The sequence below is a fragment of the Xyrauchen texanus genome, chromosome 31 (assembly GCF_025860055.1).
Source record: "Xyrauchen texanus isolate HMW12.3.18 chromosome 31, RBS_HiC_50CHRs, whole genome shotgun sequence".
Lineage (NCBI taxonomy): Eukaryota > Metazoa > Chordata > Actinopteri > Cypriniformes > Catostomidae > Xyrauchen > Xyrauchen texanus.
Window position 1 is genome coordinate 28,622,869 of NC_068306.1, and position 17,602 is coordinate 28,640,470.

Sequence of the window (17,602 nt, forward strand, 5' to 3'; positions counted from 1 at the left end):
CCCAAGCTATCATAATTAAAGCAAATGAAAATGTCAAGAGCTTATCTTGATTGCATGGGATTCACAAACAAAACAAAATAAATAAAATAAAAAATAGACAAAAACTAAGTAAAATAAAAAAAACAAGCAAAAACAAAAACAGATAAAGGGAAATTAAAAAGCAAATAAATTTTTTTCGAAAGCAAAACTAAACAAAACAAAGAAAACTAAACAAAACAAAGTAACAAAGCTAAATGAAACAAAATACAGCCAAACAAAAACAGCTAAATGAAACAAAAAAAAAAGAATAGAAAAATAAACAAAACAATGACAAAAAAACTAAACAAAAAACAATTACAAAACGGAACAAAAATATATTTTTGGCAAATCAATTTTTGTTTGACCTACATGTAAAAAAGTAGGAATTATGCAGCCCATCAAATTACACGTATCCATTTATAAACAATGAAATAACATGTTTTTTACTAACAGCATGTTCATCCACTACTTCCTGCTAAGTATCTGAGCATTTAAGTCTATCTTTCTGTCTTCAGCTGTCATGACAATGTTATGTTAACTAGTCAGAGATGTTTAAAGAATGAAGTTGTAAAATATTTCATAACTGGAAAATAATGCCTCTTGGTTTGACTCATTATGCAACATATGGGCAGCACAAGATTATCACCAGGATGTTTTTCCCCATTTATCCAGAGGGAAATTAGCAGGAAGACACACTCAAGACTTTACAGATGAGTGTCACATATTAACAACATGATACAACTGTCTGCAGTTGTTATTGTACATACAGTATATGCACTTTTGTCACACCTATTTGGTTTACTAGGTTTCTCTAGCTAAATAACCTAACTATTTGATTTTCCTCTGTTTTACAGTCACTTCATGTTTTTGCCTTTATTTTATTCATTACTGCACATGTATCACTGTTTACACAGATGGTGTTGTTTGATTGTCGAGATTACCATAAGAAAATAAAATTCAAAATATAAAAATATTTGCAAAAGCAAATTTCCTTTGCTCTCTGTGTCTGAAACAAATATTCAGAATGCATTCTGTACATGTGAATTTGAACAAAAACAGAAAAAGAAAATAAAAGCGCAAAGAGGCTGCAATACGGACTGGCCACATGTACAGGATTGGTTGGGTCAACAGGCTTTGAGACTTGAACAGTGTTGAATGATCTGTCCTCGCCTACTTCACACTTGAAAAAGGACAATAATTCTGACCCTTTTTCATGACTTTAAATAAGATACAATGCATGGCTATATAGTGAAAATATACATTCCAATATTTATATAGAGCTATCTTAAAAATACAAATGTGCAAAAACTGTAAACAAATGAGATCCTCAGTGGTGTGGGAGAGGCCACACCTTCACAGCCGCGTGGGCTCCTCCTCACTGTCGCTGCAATTTCCACAGCAGTCCTGAGGGGGCAGCACAGAGACAAGCACAGTCAAAAACTGGGAGACCACTTTAAACATACAGTAAATGCAAAGTAAATCCCCATAAAACAAAGTTGGAGTTTTGTGGCATTTAGTCCAAGTCTGTTAGCTTCGAGGCAATCTATATGGTAGTGCACGTCAAAACGGTAACAAAATTAATGAAGTGTGACATTTCTGCACCACTATGAGCACCAAATGGAAATGCAAAAGTATGGACTGTTTTCAAACAAGTTTTCCAAACATTGCTTTTAAAATGTGCCTAGATGGGATCCAAACAATTTAACCTGGAGACAGTGGTACTATTTTTATGACCCTCATTGCAAAAAATATACTTTTTCGATTATTCACTGAAAAGACCAACAAGAAGAGGTGAGGACAAAGCAGGCATGCAGATATTTTATTACATTAAAACAATCACCTACAAATGTGGATATGATTTTAGTATCAGACACAAGAAAGACATAGAAAGTTTTAGATCCACCTCTGGCTGAGCTTTTCAAGACTAGTGAAGGAAACATTTATGTCTGGGGAACAGAACATGGCACATGGCACACATGACACTTGTAATAAGTTACATGTATTACCTGTCTGCCGAAAAGTCTCTGCAGCAAGCCCTGTTTGGGTGGGGGCGAGGGTTGTCCTCTCCAGTCCAGGTCTGGGGGCACAGTGCCGTCCAAGTTTAACACATTGAGCTCTTTAAAGCACTCTGTCTCGATCATCTGAACAGATCAATTAAATTATTACACACTCAGTATTATCAGAAAGATAATACCCATCTCAAAGAGAATCTTTCCTTCAAAAGGAATGTATAGACCATTTCAAGGATGTAAACAATAATAAAGGAACGCTACTGGCCTTGGAGAATTTACGTTATCATTACCAGATCCTTTAAATAAGACTCAAGAGTTAAATTTCTTTCTCAAAGATCATCAAACATTTACCTTAAGTGACTTATCCAGACGTGTTGTTGATACTGAGCGTCTACGCAAGAGAAGCACTGAAATTGTATCGTAGTTTAATGCTCTCAATTATTTCTGGAATATTAAATCGCTCCAATTATAATCAATGAAGCCATTCGATGAACCTGTCTGTGTGACCTGCGGACAAGGTAAGGATTTCTTTTTATGTTCCTAATTTGTAAGTCGTTTTGAATAAAATAGTCTGCTAAATGACTAAATGTAACAGTAAATGACTTGTGCAGCTTCATTCATTATTATGGGAGCGATGTGTAGACACTTCTAGATCTCTACCTCCCAAACTTACAATTAGTTGGCATGAAAGTCTTTTACCTACCAGAGATAATACGTGTGCTACAGTTGTTGATACTGCACGTTTCAAGCTTCATTGCAGCGGTTCATGCATCCATATGTGGTTCTTTTTTCAAAGATATAAACACTTTAATTTCTGTTAGTTCTGGGCATCAGGAGATCATCCAGCCTATATTTAAAAAATAACACTTTACAATCATGTTAACGTTAATCGTGCTAAAGTCTCTATGAATATTAAGTGCCTCCCGCTGTTGATTTGAATGAGTTTGACAACTAGTTGGAAATGTTCAAGGGACAAACATGTCACTTCCATAAACACACAAATAGTCCTTGAAATGGTCTATATTAGTGCAAGAGAGAATTTCTGAACATATCCGTTTTGAGGTGGTTGACATGACAGTATCCATCAATCTGTATTTGCAAATATTAGTGAATGTCTATTTAATTAGCCCATATTAAAGACTGACAATGTGAGGTCTTTTTATCCAATTTCTACACTATATATTTCTATGCAAGGTTTTCAAAGAAAATAGAAGTGTTTTTTCAATTTCTACTATACATTATAATGCTTTCATGCCTGAATTTAAGCATGTTAAATTCCAGATCAGGGTTTTAGTGTGAATAATAATTTGACTAAAGATTTACAATATTGGTTGTCATATTGGTAACATAAAATTAACTATTGCTTGTTTGGTAGCTGTTATCAATGCAATCATGGTTCAGAGTAAAACATTTATTGAAGTTATTTTTGGATAGCGACCTGACCTCATTTTGCCAGGGGATGGGAACACATCCAGTGGACACTTTGCAATAGAAGGAGTCGTCTTTGGGCTCCAGCTCCACCCCCTTTACTGTAGAAAACTGTTCAATGTCCAACACATCCTTACAGTAGATGGCCTGAGGCTGCAGGCAGAAAACTGCATGTTATGCTACATACACTTGTGTATAAATGTTCTAAAAAATGTATAAAATGCATAAACATTGTTTTTAATTATGGATGTTATTCCCATTAAAATGGGTGAAATATGGGTGTCTCAGAAAACACTCACATCGGGAATAAAGGGAGCTTCGAGCATGCCTGCTTCAAGCCGCTTGAAGTTGATGGAACGGAAAATAGGATGAGCTTTGACCTCTGTGGCTCCACCCCCCTGACAGCCAAGTCTCTCACTAGGGTCTTTGGCTAACAGCTATAACAACACAATAGTTTTAAATACATATAGATAAGCAGTCAAAATGGAAATACAATTTTTACCAGTGTCACTTTAATCTTACATATGTATATACATTTTATACTGTTTGTTTTTACTTATCCTCCTGTACAGCACTTTGTGATTTTATCTGTGAAAAGCGCTTTATAAATAAACTTTACTTACTTACTTACAATTCTACATTGACTAGCTCTAATATGGTTGTCAGACTGAAGTTGCTCTAAGCTTAAAGTTGCTGTAAGCAATTTTTTTCATGGAAAAGTAAAAATTTTTCCTACTCCCTGAAAGACATTAATGAAATGAGTGTCATGAGATATTTCACCGGTCTCTGTAACAGCTCTAGACTCAAAAAAGTGTCAGAGGGGCCCCTTTCCGCATGTTAATCATTTTGCGCCATCTATTAGTGTTATAGTAGCAGTGAATTATTGATGCATTTTTATGCCATTTTAATGCCATGTTGTTCATAACAGTTGTCAGTTGAGAGGGCTATTTTGCTTCTGTTGTTTTTGACAAAAGTTTTTGCTCAGTGTTGGTCTCAATACAGCTCATATGGAATCTGACAAAAGGTCTATTCACATTGAGACCGAAACACAAATTGAAAAACGATTTAACCCCTATTTATATGATATTTTAAGATGAGCTTAGTCCAAATGAATTGCCAAACCTCAATGCTAATTTTAATGTAAGGATAATATAAAAAGCACAGTAATATGCATATTAATAATGTTCATCAATACTAAACACAAGGGGCTCTATTTTTGTGAGTGCACAAAGCACAGCGCTATACGGAATGACTGTGTGCTACATCTTATCAAATTTTCATCAGATTGCTAATTCTAAGTGCAATTTACGCTTATTGTTATTCATGTCGGCACAAATGATGTTTGGTTTCGCCAGTCGGAGATCACTAACGATAATGTTAAAGAGGTGTTTTGAATTTGCAAAAACAATGTCAGACACTGTAATATGCTCTGGTCCCCTCCCTGCTTGTCATGTTGACAAGGTTTATAGTAGATTAGTGTCACTGAATGGCTGGATGTCTGAGTGGTGTCTGGAGAATAGAATAGGATTTATAGACAATTGGAAGAGTTTTTGGGGTAGACCTGACCTGCTAAAGAGAGACGGACTCCATCCCTCCAGGAAAGGTACCGCTCATAGTTTTAATAATGAGTATTTGTCTAACTGGGGCCCAGGTCAGGAAGCAGACAAACTGGTTAATCCGAACGTCTGCTAGCTGCCTTGAGATGTCACACAGGTCACATAAACTACAACACATAGAGACTGTATCACCTAGATATTTCATAGAGACTGTGTCTGTTCCCTGAACTACCAAACACAAAACCCTCACTAAATCAATTTGAAAAAATTTGATTATGGTCAAACTTGAACAAAACAAACAAATTAAAGATAAACATAATATAAAGATAGGGCTATTAAACATTAGAACTCTTTCTACCAAAGCACTAATTGTAAATTAAATTATTACAAATCATAGTTTGGATGTGCTCTGTTTGACTGAAACCTGGCTTAAACCGGAGGAATATATTAGTTTAAATGAATCTACTCCCTCAGGGTATTGTTATAAACATGAGCCTCGTCTGACGGGTCGAGGAGGAGGTGTTGCTACAATTTACAGTGAAGTTTTTGGTGTTACTCAGATGACAGGATATCAATTTAAGTCTTTTGAATTAATAATGCTTAATGTGACACCGTCAGATATAAATAAATAAAAAATATGTCTTCTTTTAACCTTGCTACAGTGTATAGATCACCTGGGCCTTATTCAGATTTCCTTGGTGAAGCAAATCTTTTATCATATCTTGTAGTTACAGTAGATAGAGCTTTAAGTGTTGGTGACTTCAACATTCACATAGATAATGAAAATGACACATTGGGATTAACATTTAGCAATATTCTCAACTCACTTGGAGTCAGACAAAATGTAACAGGACCAACTAATCGTCATAATCAGTGCTAGATTTTATTCTGTCATATAGAGTTGAAGTTGATAATATAGAAATTCTGCAGCAGAGCGATGACATCTCGGATCATTACCTCATCTCTTGTATGCTGCGATCAGCTAATGTTACTCAATCTACACCACGCTATAGTTCAGGTAGAACTATTCTTTCGTTCACTAACGACAGCTTCACTAATAATCTTCCAGATCTATCTCATACACTCAGTAAACCCTATAGCCAAGAAGAACTTGATGAAAGAACAAAAAATATAAATACAGTCATCTCTAGCACTCTTGATAGTATCGCCCCTCTTCGTTTCAAGAAAATTAAAGAAATAAGCCATGGTATAATGCACCATGGTATAATGATCACACTCATGCTCTCAAGAGAGCAGCTCGGATAATGGAGCGCATGTCAAAGAATACAAAATTAGAAGTATTTTGCGGTGCATGGAAAGATAGTGTCTGTACAGACAGGCACTAAAAGATGCCAGGTCAGCATATTTTAGTAAACTCAGAGAAAATAACAACAACAATGCAAGGTGTTTATTCAGTACTGTGGCTAAATTGGTTAGGAATAAAGCCTCAACAAAACCAGATATTACGTTGCAGCACAAGAGTAATGACTTTACTCCACTTTAATCAGAAATAAAATTGGAATTATGCAATCATCTGTCATAGCACCTCAGAAAACAGTGTCTCATAATTTTCCTCACGTGCAACTTCAATCCTTCCCTGTCATGGGTCATGAAGAGCTAACCAAATCGAAACATCAAAAGCCACAACATGTTTGTTAGATTCAATACCAACTAAGCTCTTAAAAGAGGTATTTCCTGTAATTTCAGAACCTTTTCTTTATATTATTAACTCCTCGCTATCCTTAGGACATGTCCCAAGAAACTTTAAAATGGCAGTTATCAAACCGCTTATTAAGAAGCCACAACTTGATCCTGGAGAACTGGCTGATTATAGGCCCATACCCATTTATGTCGAAAATACTAGAAAAGGTAGTTTCCTCCCAAATATGTTCATTTCTGCAGAGAAATTGTATATATATATATATATATATATATATATATATATATATATATATACATATGAACAATTTCAGTCAGGATTTAGGCCTCATCACAGTACAGAGACTGCACTGAGTTACAAATGACTTGCTCTTATCATCTGATCAAGGCTGCATTTCACTTCTAGTGCTTTTAGATTTTAGTGCTGCATTCGACACGATAGATCACAACATTCTCTTGAGTAGGCTAGAGAATTATGTTGGCATTTGTGGAGTTGCATTAGCATGGCTTAGGTCCAATTTAGCAGACTGCTTCCACATTGTCTATGTAAATCAGGAATTGTCAAACCAAACAAATGTAAAGTATGGAGTACCACAGGGATCAGTTTTAGAGCCTCAGCTTTTCTCCTTGCATATGCTTCCCCTGGGAGATATTATCAGGAATTGTGGAATAAGCTTCAACTGTTATGCAGACAATACCCAACATTATATTTCTTCAAAACCTGATGAAATTTCACAACTCTCCAAATTAGCAGTGTGTATCAATGAAAGTGGATGGCCATAAATTTCCTTCAACTCAATTCCGACAAACAGAGGTACTAATTATTGGACCAAAAACCTCTAAAAATAAGCCGCAAAAATATAATTTGACTCTCGATGGATGTACTGTTACATAAAATTACCAATGTTTGTAGAACAGCATTCTTCCACCTAAGAAATATTGGTAAATTATGGCACATGTTCTCTGTTGCTGATGCTGAAAAATGAATTCATGCATTCTTGACTTCAAGACTAGATTATTGTAATGCATTACAGGGAGGATGTCCAGCAAGATCAATAAATAAACTTCAATTGGTTCAAAATGCAGCAGCCAGAGTGCTAATGAGAACCAAGAAATATGATCATTTTAGCCCCATTTGATCATTATTATTGGCCACCTGTTAAATTTAGTATTAATGTAAAATTCTGTTAACTACATACAAAGCTTTGAATGGTCTAACTCCGCAGTACTTAAGTGACCTTCTACCACGCTATATTCCATCATGTTCATTATGATTGCAAAATTCTGGCCTGCTAATAGTTTCTAGAATATCAAAATCCACTAAAGGAGGAAGATCCTTCATATTTGGCTTCTAAACTATGGAATAGTCTCCCTAACACTGTTTGAGATGCAGACACACTCCCTCAGTTTAAGTCTAGATTAAAGACTCATCTTTTTAGCCAGGCATACACCTAATTTATCCTTCAACCCACAATTAGGCTGCTTTAGTTACGTCTGCTGGAACCAGAAACCAGAGACATTGATCATGGTCTATAACTCTGCAATAAATTGAATGGCATCTATTCTAATATTATTTTATTTGTTTCCCTGTCTCAACCTCTGGATTCCTAGCCTGAGGTCACCAGAACCGGCTGGATCCAGCTCCATTCCTGCTTCCTGGAGTGTTGGACTCCACTGCTACGTGTTGCTGTGTGATGGTGACTAAATGCAGTCGGCGCCAGCCAAACATCACTTCAGTCTATTATGATGGACTTCAGAGGATGAACTGATGCCAGCTCCAACCATAAGACATGGGATACTTCATATGCCATTGTCTGAACCTTGGACTTATTATGGACCCCACCGAAATTACCAGCCAGGTTGAACTGTGATGCATCTCACTGTTCTCTGCCTAAATCATCTCAGTCTATTGATGGACTACACTCTTGAAATGGAATACATAGACTATCAATTGCCAACAAAAGCCTTCATCAGCCAATTAACAAGGCCAAATTGCATCTATGTGAACTACTTCAGTTAATACAGGATGGACTTCAAAGACATTAGTCATTAATCTTAGTTCATACAAAATCTTTGTTTAAACACTGTCCCTTAACACTTACTTAGTTTAATAATTTTAAACCACGACTTGCACTATACATAAGTAATATTGGCATTATATTAATGATGTTAGCCAGAGGGGAACTGGCCCCCACAGTGAGTCGGTTTTCTCCCAAGGTTATTTTTCTCCATTAATCAACATCTTATGGAGTTTTGTGTTCCTTGCCACAGTCGCCTTCGGCTTACTCACTTGGGTTATAAATACAATTATTATTTAATTACTTATTTTTAAACACAATTCACAATCGTATTTTATCAAACTACACAATGATGACTCATAGACATTATAGGCATTACAGTTTTATCTTCTGTTAATGCCTGATCTTCTGTAAAGGTGCTATACAAATAAAAGACTTGATTACGCGCAAGCGCAAAACTATCTGTGTGTATATGTGAGCAAACTGTGGGTGTACTTCATGTTAATGAAGTGGTAAAAAGCTAAATTTGCTATTTTCAAGAGAAATAGATGTAATTTCCATCAATCTCCGATTTCATTTCCATCAAAGAAAATTCTGCCATTTTGAATTTCTTTAAAAACCTACTTTTTCCAACTCCTCTTAGACCATTAGTCAGATCAGCATGAAATTAAAATTTACGTTAAATCGTTCTGAAGTTATTAATGATACAATTCCTTGAGTTTAACACAATTTGAGTAATTTATCAATATCTACTCAATGCAAACTCCAAATGTAACCAAACTCGGTACACCTAGTCAACAGGACGTTTAGAAGATATCAGCAAGGTAACATACATCAGCAACCCCCAGGGGCAAATTTTTTTATAACTTTCCAGCCATTTGAGCGACAATGTTCAAATTAAATATGCATCTTCTTTGGTACAAATGCTATCATATTCAAATAAAATAAATTTAACAAATGATCAAAAATGGCCACCAACAGCCAATCAAATTTCAGCACCTTATAACTTGCATTGCGGATGGCCAGGTTTATGGAAATTACTATACACAAGCAGGGTGTCAACTCGAAGCCGTATATAAAATTTTGTAACAATCGGCCACACTATGGTGCTATAATTAGCTAATTCGTGTTTTTGCCATTAACTCCAGAACAGTATAGGCCACAATACACATTTTTAGCTTCTCTGAATCCACCAGTGCCCCACAATGATAATGTCACTTTAATATCTATTTCTGCAATAAACTTATTTAAATTTCGATTTATTCAAAAACGTACTTTTTCAAACTCGTTGTGGGTCGTTCGCCTGATTCTCACAAAACTTGGTACATATCATCTAAAGACAAAAAGTTATCAAAAGAATTTTGATATGTGGAATCATGCCAAAGTTAGAAGCAAATATGTTTTGGCCGTGGCCTGTAGTGACTAATTAGTCTGTATCTTGTGAGTACAATTTTCAAAATTTTCAAACTCTGATGTAACAATGAGTTTTGTTTATTTTTTATGTTAGGGGGCACTATAACTTAAGAAAATCCTATTTTTATAACAGTGCTCAATGCAGGTGATATGTCATACCAAAAATAGCTGTTCACAGCATCCACAGGATCTTTTCTGTCAAATTTCATTATTTTGGTTATCTCACCATATGGCTCCCGGCAATAGTCGCTTGTGGCTATATTTACTATTACATTTATATTTACAATTGAATTTATAATCTAATTTGTATCTGTATTTTTCCACCCGTTGTAGAGTGATTTTTAAGTGGTGAAAGAAGTTGGACAGTATAAACTGTTTGGATTTGGTATCATATGATTTTTTTGTTTTTTTGTTTACCATTTAGTTATTTTAATTATATTTTCATTTTGTTTGAATTTAGAAATATTTTTGGTTTAATTTTTTTGTGTTTTAATAAATTAATTTAATTGTTAAAAATCATATACTCTATAATTTAATAGAGTGCACATTTAAATCCTGATAAGAATAAAATTTTCTAAGCATATAAAAGGAGCGTGTCCCACTTATATAATGTATATATAGAACTTGATCGCTGATGCAACAGTAAACTGCCAGCAGAAGGTGAAGCCACCGAAATTGTTCGAGCAGCCATCTCGGTATGCCCAAACTGTCATAGAGCATGAATGACTGACAGGCAAAAAAAAAAAAACCTGTTTCACCGTCTCTGATCTCCGGATACAACAGTCACATTTTGCTCTCTAGAGACAATCATGTCCCTTCAGGCACGAACTTGGCCTATATAAGTGGGTGCTCAATCACCATTACTTCAGATTGTTCTTCTTTCATGAAAGGAATATTCAATTTAGTTTAGGAAACCCTTCTTTGCTTCACTGTTGAAGGTACATGTTCAGCAGACTACTCTACTCTTCTTGTCACCTGTGCTTTAACACCTGCAGTGAAGAGATTCTTGATCCCCTTTGTGTTCCAGTGACAATTTCTCCACCTCGCCATTGAGGACACTTTGGTAATGGGTTACTATGCTTCAGAGGTTCGCCGTCGAACATCACTGCCCTTCAGCGTGACACATACCCGCTTCCCAGCTCTCCGGCAGGACTTTACTGTATCCTATATTGCTTTATTGCTATATTATAACTGTATTACATCTTATACCTCATAAAAGAGTCACTTGCATGTTTGTGTCTTTTTCAAGATGTCATTCCGCAAGTGTTCCCTGTGTGAGCGGCACATCCCACCATCAGACCAACATGAGAGCTGTGTTTGCGTCGTATTATATAGTCCATTACCTCAAGCACCAGCGATATAAACAAAAACAGCACATTCATAAGAAGTTGTTAGTGTAAATAGACTGTATGCAATGGTTGAAACCCTTGTACAATAACACCAATCTTCTGATTGGCAATGGTGTTTGAGCCCAGCCCCTTCAGGCGTGAACTTATAAGCGGGCACTCAATTACCATTACTTCAGATTTTTCTGACTGAGGGACAGAGGGCATTACTCTTAACTCATTTGTCTGAAGAAGTAGTGCGGCCAGCTTTCGCAATGTCTCAATCCCTTCATTTCAGGGAACCAAGGTTACATACGTAACCGGAGACGTTCCCTTTCGATTCAGTTCAATTCGAGGGGAAACAGAACCCCAAGAAACACCATTTAATCGAATGTTACATGTACCACCCTTAATTAGACAAAGCATGACTCAGGTTCGTTAAATAGAAAAATCATCAAGATTTATTTTTGGCTTACACAAAAGTATCACACACACACGAGGACGCTTTCATCCCAAACTACCTGAACAGAAGGAGCCTTTTAAACCACACAGCAAAATAAATAAATAAAAACCAACCACAGTCAAAAAACTATTCCTAAGTTAATTTAATTAATTAAACAAAACCTTGTGAATCACTCAGTTAATCCAACATAAGTACATGCAAAAAGTAGCTCCTCTGTTCAACCACTGAGCCCGTAGCGTTCTCATGCTGCAGTAATGAATAGTGGGGGAACAAACAATACACAAAAAACAAACAAAAGGAAAAGAAAAACTAGTCCGCCCCAAAGGCCTTTCCAATTTCTTTTTTGGCCCGATTACCAGCCCAAGTGCCCGGGCGGACTAGACAATATAACTTTTACCCAAAAAAACCTAACAAACAAACCAAAAAAAATTAAATACAAGAGCAACAAATGGGCTCCGTAGAGCTGTCTCAAAGATCCAAACACATCCACATGCGAACCTCTCGCATACGAATTGCGTGAGTGTCGAGTGATTTCCAGCCGGCTAGAAACAAACGCACCTACTGTTCTCGTTCCTACCACTGCTCTTTATACTAGGCTAACCACACCCCCTTGAATCACAACTTTACTCCCTTGATGTCACCTGCTACACATAGATATATATAAAGAGTCACAGGCCTGCAGGCCGGTGAATTGAATTACATATTTTAAGTGTGTGTGTGTGTGTGTGTGTGTGTGTGTGTGTGTGAGCGTGTATTTATCACTTTGTGGGGACCAAATGTCCCCATAAGGATAGTTAAACCTGAAATTTTTGACCTTGTGGGGACATTTTGTCGGTCCCCATGAGGAAAACAGCTTATAAATCATACTAAATTATGTTTTTTGAAAATGTAAAAATGCAGAAAGTTTTCTGTGAGGGTTAGGTTTAGGGGTAGGGTTAGGTTTAGAGGATAGAATATAAAGTGTGTACAGTATAAAAACCATTATGTCTATGGAAAGTCCCCATAAAACATGGAAACACAACGTGTGTGTGTGTGTGTGTGTGTGTGTGTGTGTGTGTATATATTTTTTTAGCAATTATTATTAGGAACACCTGTTCAATTTCTCATTAATGCAATTATCTAATCAACCAATCACATGGCAGTTGCTTCAATGCATTTAGGGGTGTGGTCCTGGTCAAGACAATCTCCTGAACTCCAAACTGAATGTCAGAATGGGAAAGAAAGGTGATTTAAGCAATTTTGAGCGTGGCATGGTTGTTGGTGCCAGACGGGCCGGTCTGAGTATTTCACAATCTGCTCAGTTACTGGGATTTTCACGCACAACCATTTCTAGGGTTTACAAAGAATGGTGTGAAAAGGGAAAAACATCCAGTATGCAACAGTCCTGTGGGCAAAAATGCCTTGTTGATGCTAGAGGTCAGAGGAGAATGGGCCGACTGATTCAAGCTGATAGAAGAGCAACTTTGCCTGAAATAACCACTCGTTACAACCCAGGTATGCAGCAAAGCATTTGTGAAGCCTCAACACGCACAACCTTGAGGCAGATGGGCTACAACAGCAGAAGACCCCACCAGGTACCACTCATCTCCACTACAAATAGGAAAAAGAGGCTACAATTTGCAAGAGCTCACCAAAATTGGACAGTTGAAGACTGGAAAAATGTTGCCTGGTCTGATGAGTCTCGATTTCTGTTGAGACATTCAGATGGTAGAGTCAGAATTTGGCGTAAACAGAATGAGAACATGGATCCATCATGCCTTGTTACCACTGTGCAGGCTGGTGGTGGTGGTGTAATGGTGTGGGGGATGTTTTCTTGGCACACTTTAGGCCCCTTAGTGCCAATTGGGCATCGTTTAAATGCCACGGCCTACCTGAGCATTGTTTCTGACCATGTCCATCCCTTTATGGCCACCATGTACCCATCCTCTGATGGCTACTTCCAACAGGATAATGCACCATGTCACAAAGCTCGAATCATTTCAAATTGGTTTCTTGAACATGACAATGAGTTCACTGTACTAAAATGGCCCCCACAGTCACCAGATCTCAACCCAATAGAGCATCTTTGGGATGTGGTGGAACGGGAGCTTCGTGCCCTGGATGTGCATCCCACAAATCTCCATCAACTGCAAGATGCTACTGTAGAGTACGGAAACTCATGAACTCATTAATTCTCAATGCAATGCACACATTTTTACAAACGGTCCTAAAACCCCCACACACTGTGACTCCCCATCTAAATCACCAGGTAGCGCCAGCTGATATTATCAAGTAAGTTAACATGCTTTGATTAAGTGAGCTTATACTAAGAATAAACCTTCTGGAGAATTGATCAAGAGTATCGAGCAAAGTGGTTTGCTGGACGAACTGGTTGGTTGCGGTACGGTTCAATTCCATTAAGGTGTTCTGAAAATTAATACAGCCTGTCTGCATATGATGTATATTCCTAATTAATTATAATTCGTTGTGTTTAATTATCTATATATATCTGAAGCAGACTTTTGAGTCAAACCGTATGATTAATCATTGATTACAATCATTAATATTAATTGTACATTCCCCAAACCTGAACCAAGAAACCCTACACTATCCTATGAATATGGGCCAACATTTGTAAAGAATGCTTTCAGCACCTTGTTGAATCAATGCCAAGTAGAATTAAGGCAGTTCTGAAGGCAAAAGGGGGTCAAACACAGTATTAGTATGGTGTTCCTAATAATCATTTAGGTGAGTGTATATATATAGTAGACACCAAATTTAACACACCTGCTCCCCATTCACACCTGAGACCATGTAACACTAACGAGTCACATGACACCGGGGAGGGAAAATGGCTAATTGGGCCCAATTTGGACATTTTCACTTAGGGTTATAATATATATATATATATATATATATATATATATATATATATATACAGTGAGGAAAATAAGTATTTGAACACCCTGCTATTTTGCAAGTTCTCCCACTTAGAAATCATGGAGGGTCTGAAATTGTCATCGTAGGTGCATGTCCACTGTGAGAGACATAATCTAAAAAAAATCCAGAAATCACAATGTATGATTTTTTAACTATTTATTTGTATAATACAGCTGCAAATAAGTATTTGAACACCTGAGAAAATCAATGTTAATATTTGGTACAGTAGCCTTTGTTTGCAATTACAGAGGTCAAACGTTTCCTGTAGTTTTTCACCAGGTTTGCACACACTGCAGGAGGGATTTTGGCCCACTCCTCCACACAGATCTTCTCTAGATCAGTCAGGTTTCTGGGCTGTCGCTGAGAAACACGGAGTTTGAGATCCCTCCAAAGATTCTCTAATGGGTTTAGGTCTGGAGACTGGCTAGGCCACGCCAGAACCTTGATATGCTTCTTACAGAGCCACTCCTTGGTTATCCTGGCTGTGTGCTTCGGGTCATTGTCATGTTGGAAGACCCAGCCTCGACCCATCTTCAATGCTCTAACTGAGGGAAGGAGGTTGTTCCCCAAAATCTCGCAATACATGGCCCCGGTCATCCTTAATACAGTGCAGTCGCCCTGTCCCATGTGCAGAAAAACACCCCCAAAGCATGATGCTACCACCCTCATGCTTCACAGTAGGGATGGTGTTCTTGGGATGGTACTCATCATTCTTCTTCCTCCAAACACGGTTAGTGGAATTATGACCAAAAAGTTCTATTTTGGTCTCATCTGACCACATGACTTTCTCCCATGACTCCTCTGGATCATCCAAATGGTCATTGGCAAACTTAAGACGGGCCTTGACATGTGCTGGTTTAAGCAGGGGAAACTTCCGTGCCATGCATGATTTCAAACCATGACGTCTTAGTGTATTACCAACAGTAACCTTGGAAATGGTGGTCCCAGATCTTTTCAGGTCATTGACCAGCTCCTCCCGTGTAGTTCTGGGCTGATTTCTCACCTTTCTTAGGATCATTGAGACCCCACGAGGTGAGATCTTGCATGGAGCCCCAGTCCGAGGGAGACTGACAGTCATGTTTAACGTCTTCCATTTTCTAATGATTGCTCCAACAATGGATCTTTTTTCACCAAGCTGCTTGGCAATTTCCCCGTAGCCCTTTCCAGCCTTGTGGAGGTGTACAATTTTGTCTCTAGTGTCTTTGGACAGCTCTTTGGTCTTGGCCATGTTAGTAGTTGGATTCTTACTGATTTTATGGGCTGGACAGGTGTCTTTATGCAGCTAACGACCTCAAACAGGTGCATCTAATTTAGGATAATAAATGGAGTGGAGGTGGACATTTTAAAGGCAGACTAACAGGTCTTTGAGGGTCAGAATTCTAGCTGATAGACAGGTGTTCAAATACTTATTTGCAGCTGTATCATACAAATAAATAGTTAAAAAATCATACATTGTGATTTCTGGATTTTTTTTTTTTAGATTATGTCTCTCACAGTGGACATGCACCTACGATGACAATTTCAGACCCCTCCATGATTTCCAAGTGGGAGAACTTGCAAAATAGCAGGGTGTTCAAATACTTATTTTCCTCACTGTATATATATATATGTATATAGACTATATTTGTGTATATATGAATAACTAACCCACATGGAAGTACCAGATGGGAATGAATAGAATCTGGGGATTTTATAAGATACACGTAGTGTAATATTAACCATTTCACAATCATAGTTGGGAAAAGTAGGGTTTATGCTTATAAGGAGTGCTTGTGACTTTCTAGAGCGGGAATTAAAACCAAAGCTCTACATACAGCCTACCTGTAACAGAGGGTTTCTGGCTTATATAAAAAGCGCTCTAAACAGAGAGTACTTGAGAGGAAATGGAAGTTACATCCAGGTTGTAAATCCTTGCAAACGTATTATGTGTTGACCATCCTGCTGCCAAGCATATGTCCTGTAGGGACACGCCGTTATGCCATGCCTCTAGTTGAATGCGCTTTGACCCCGATAGGGCAATTTACACCTTGTGACTTATATGCTAGGGCGATCATATCTACAATCCAGTGCAAAAGCCTTTGTTTGGAGGCAAAGCTCGCCGTTAGGTGTGCACGCATGCTCACAGTGTTGAGCTGCACCCCTAAGAAGGACATTTGCTGGCTAGGGGAAGTATACTTTATGCCCAGTTGACATGCAGGCCCAGGTTGTTTAGATGACAAAGCAATAATTCTCTGTGTTTGCTCAGTGGAGTCTGATTGGGGTAGCATTCAATACGCACATCCCATTCATCTTTAATGAGGCGAATCGATAGATTTCGTGAACGTATGGGAAGCCAGAGACAATGCAATCAGAAGGACTTTGAATTGATATGCAGATCCCTCAAATGCAAATCTCCAAAACCACCTGTGATGTCGGCGCAATCAGAACAGTCGCTATTGTGCTTTTTGCGAGGAGATTGTGAATTTTTGCACAAAATATTGGTGCGTCTTGTGGTGGGATCGCAGACTGCAGAACGCAGTTGAAGAGAGGTGGTCGGCGTACAAATTGAATCATGTAACCGTGCTCTAGAGTGTTCAACACCCAATTTGATACGCCTGTGAGGGCTCACAAAACATCTGTGCAGCGAGATAGCGGGCTCACTACCAGAGACAAGGCGTCTTTGTGAGCTCTTTATGGAGCTCTGGGAAAAATGGAGCATCTTCAGGCTGCAGTCTGCTGGCAGTGGCAAGAACCATTCGTCCCAGCAGGATTTTTCCGGCTCTTCGGGAGGAGACCACTCTAAACCGAGTTC

General features: G+C 37.9%; 1 protein-coding gene across 1 annotated transcript in view; it reads right to left on the reverse strand.

Annotated features, from left to right (window-relative positions):
- Positions 1-254: 254 nt before the first annotated feature.
- LOC127624621 (G protein-coupled receptor kinase 6-like) overlaps positions 255-17,602 on the reverse strand; it is an 86,282-nt gene continuing 68,934 nt past the window's right edge. The window contains exons 13-16 of the mRNA XM_052099417.1: positions 3,758-3,895; positions 3,474-3,611; positions 2,025-2,159; positions 255-1,422 (exon numbers count right to left, since the gene is read on the reverse strand). Coding sequence (XP_051955377.1) covers positions 1,372-1,422; positions 2,025-2,159; positions 3,474-3,611; positions 3,758-3,895 — 462 coding nt within the window. The 3' untranslated portion in view covers positions 255-1,371. The remainder of the gene's footprint in view (positions 1,423-2,024; positions 2,160-3,473; positions 3,612-3,757; positions 3,896-17,602) is intronic.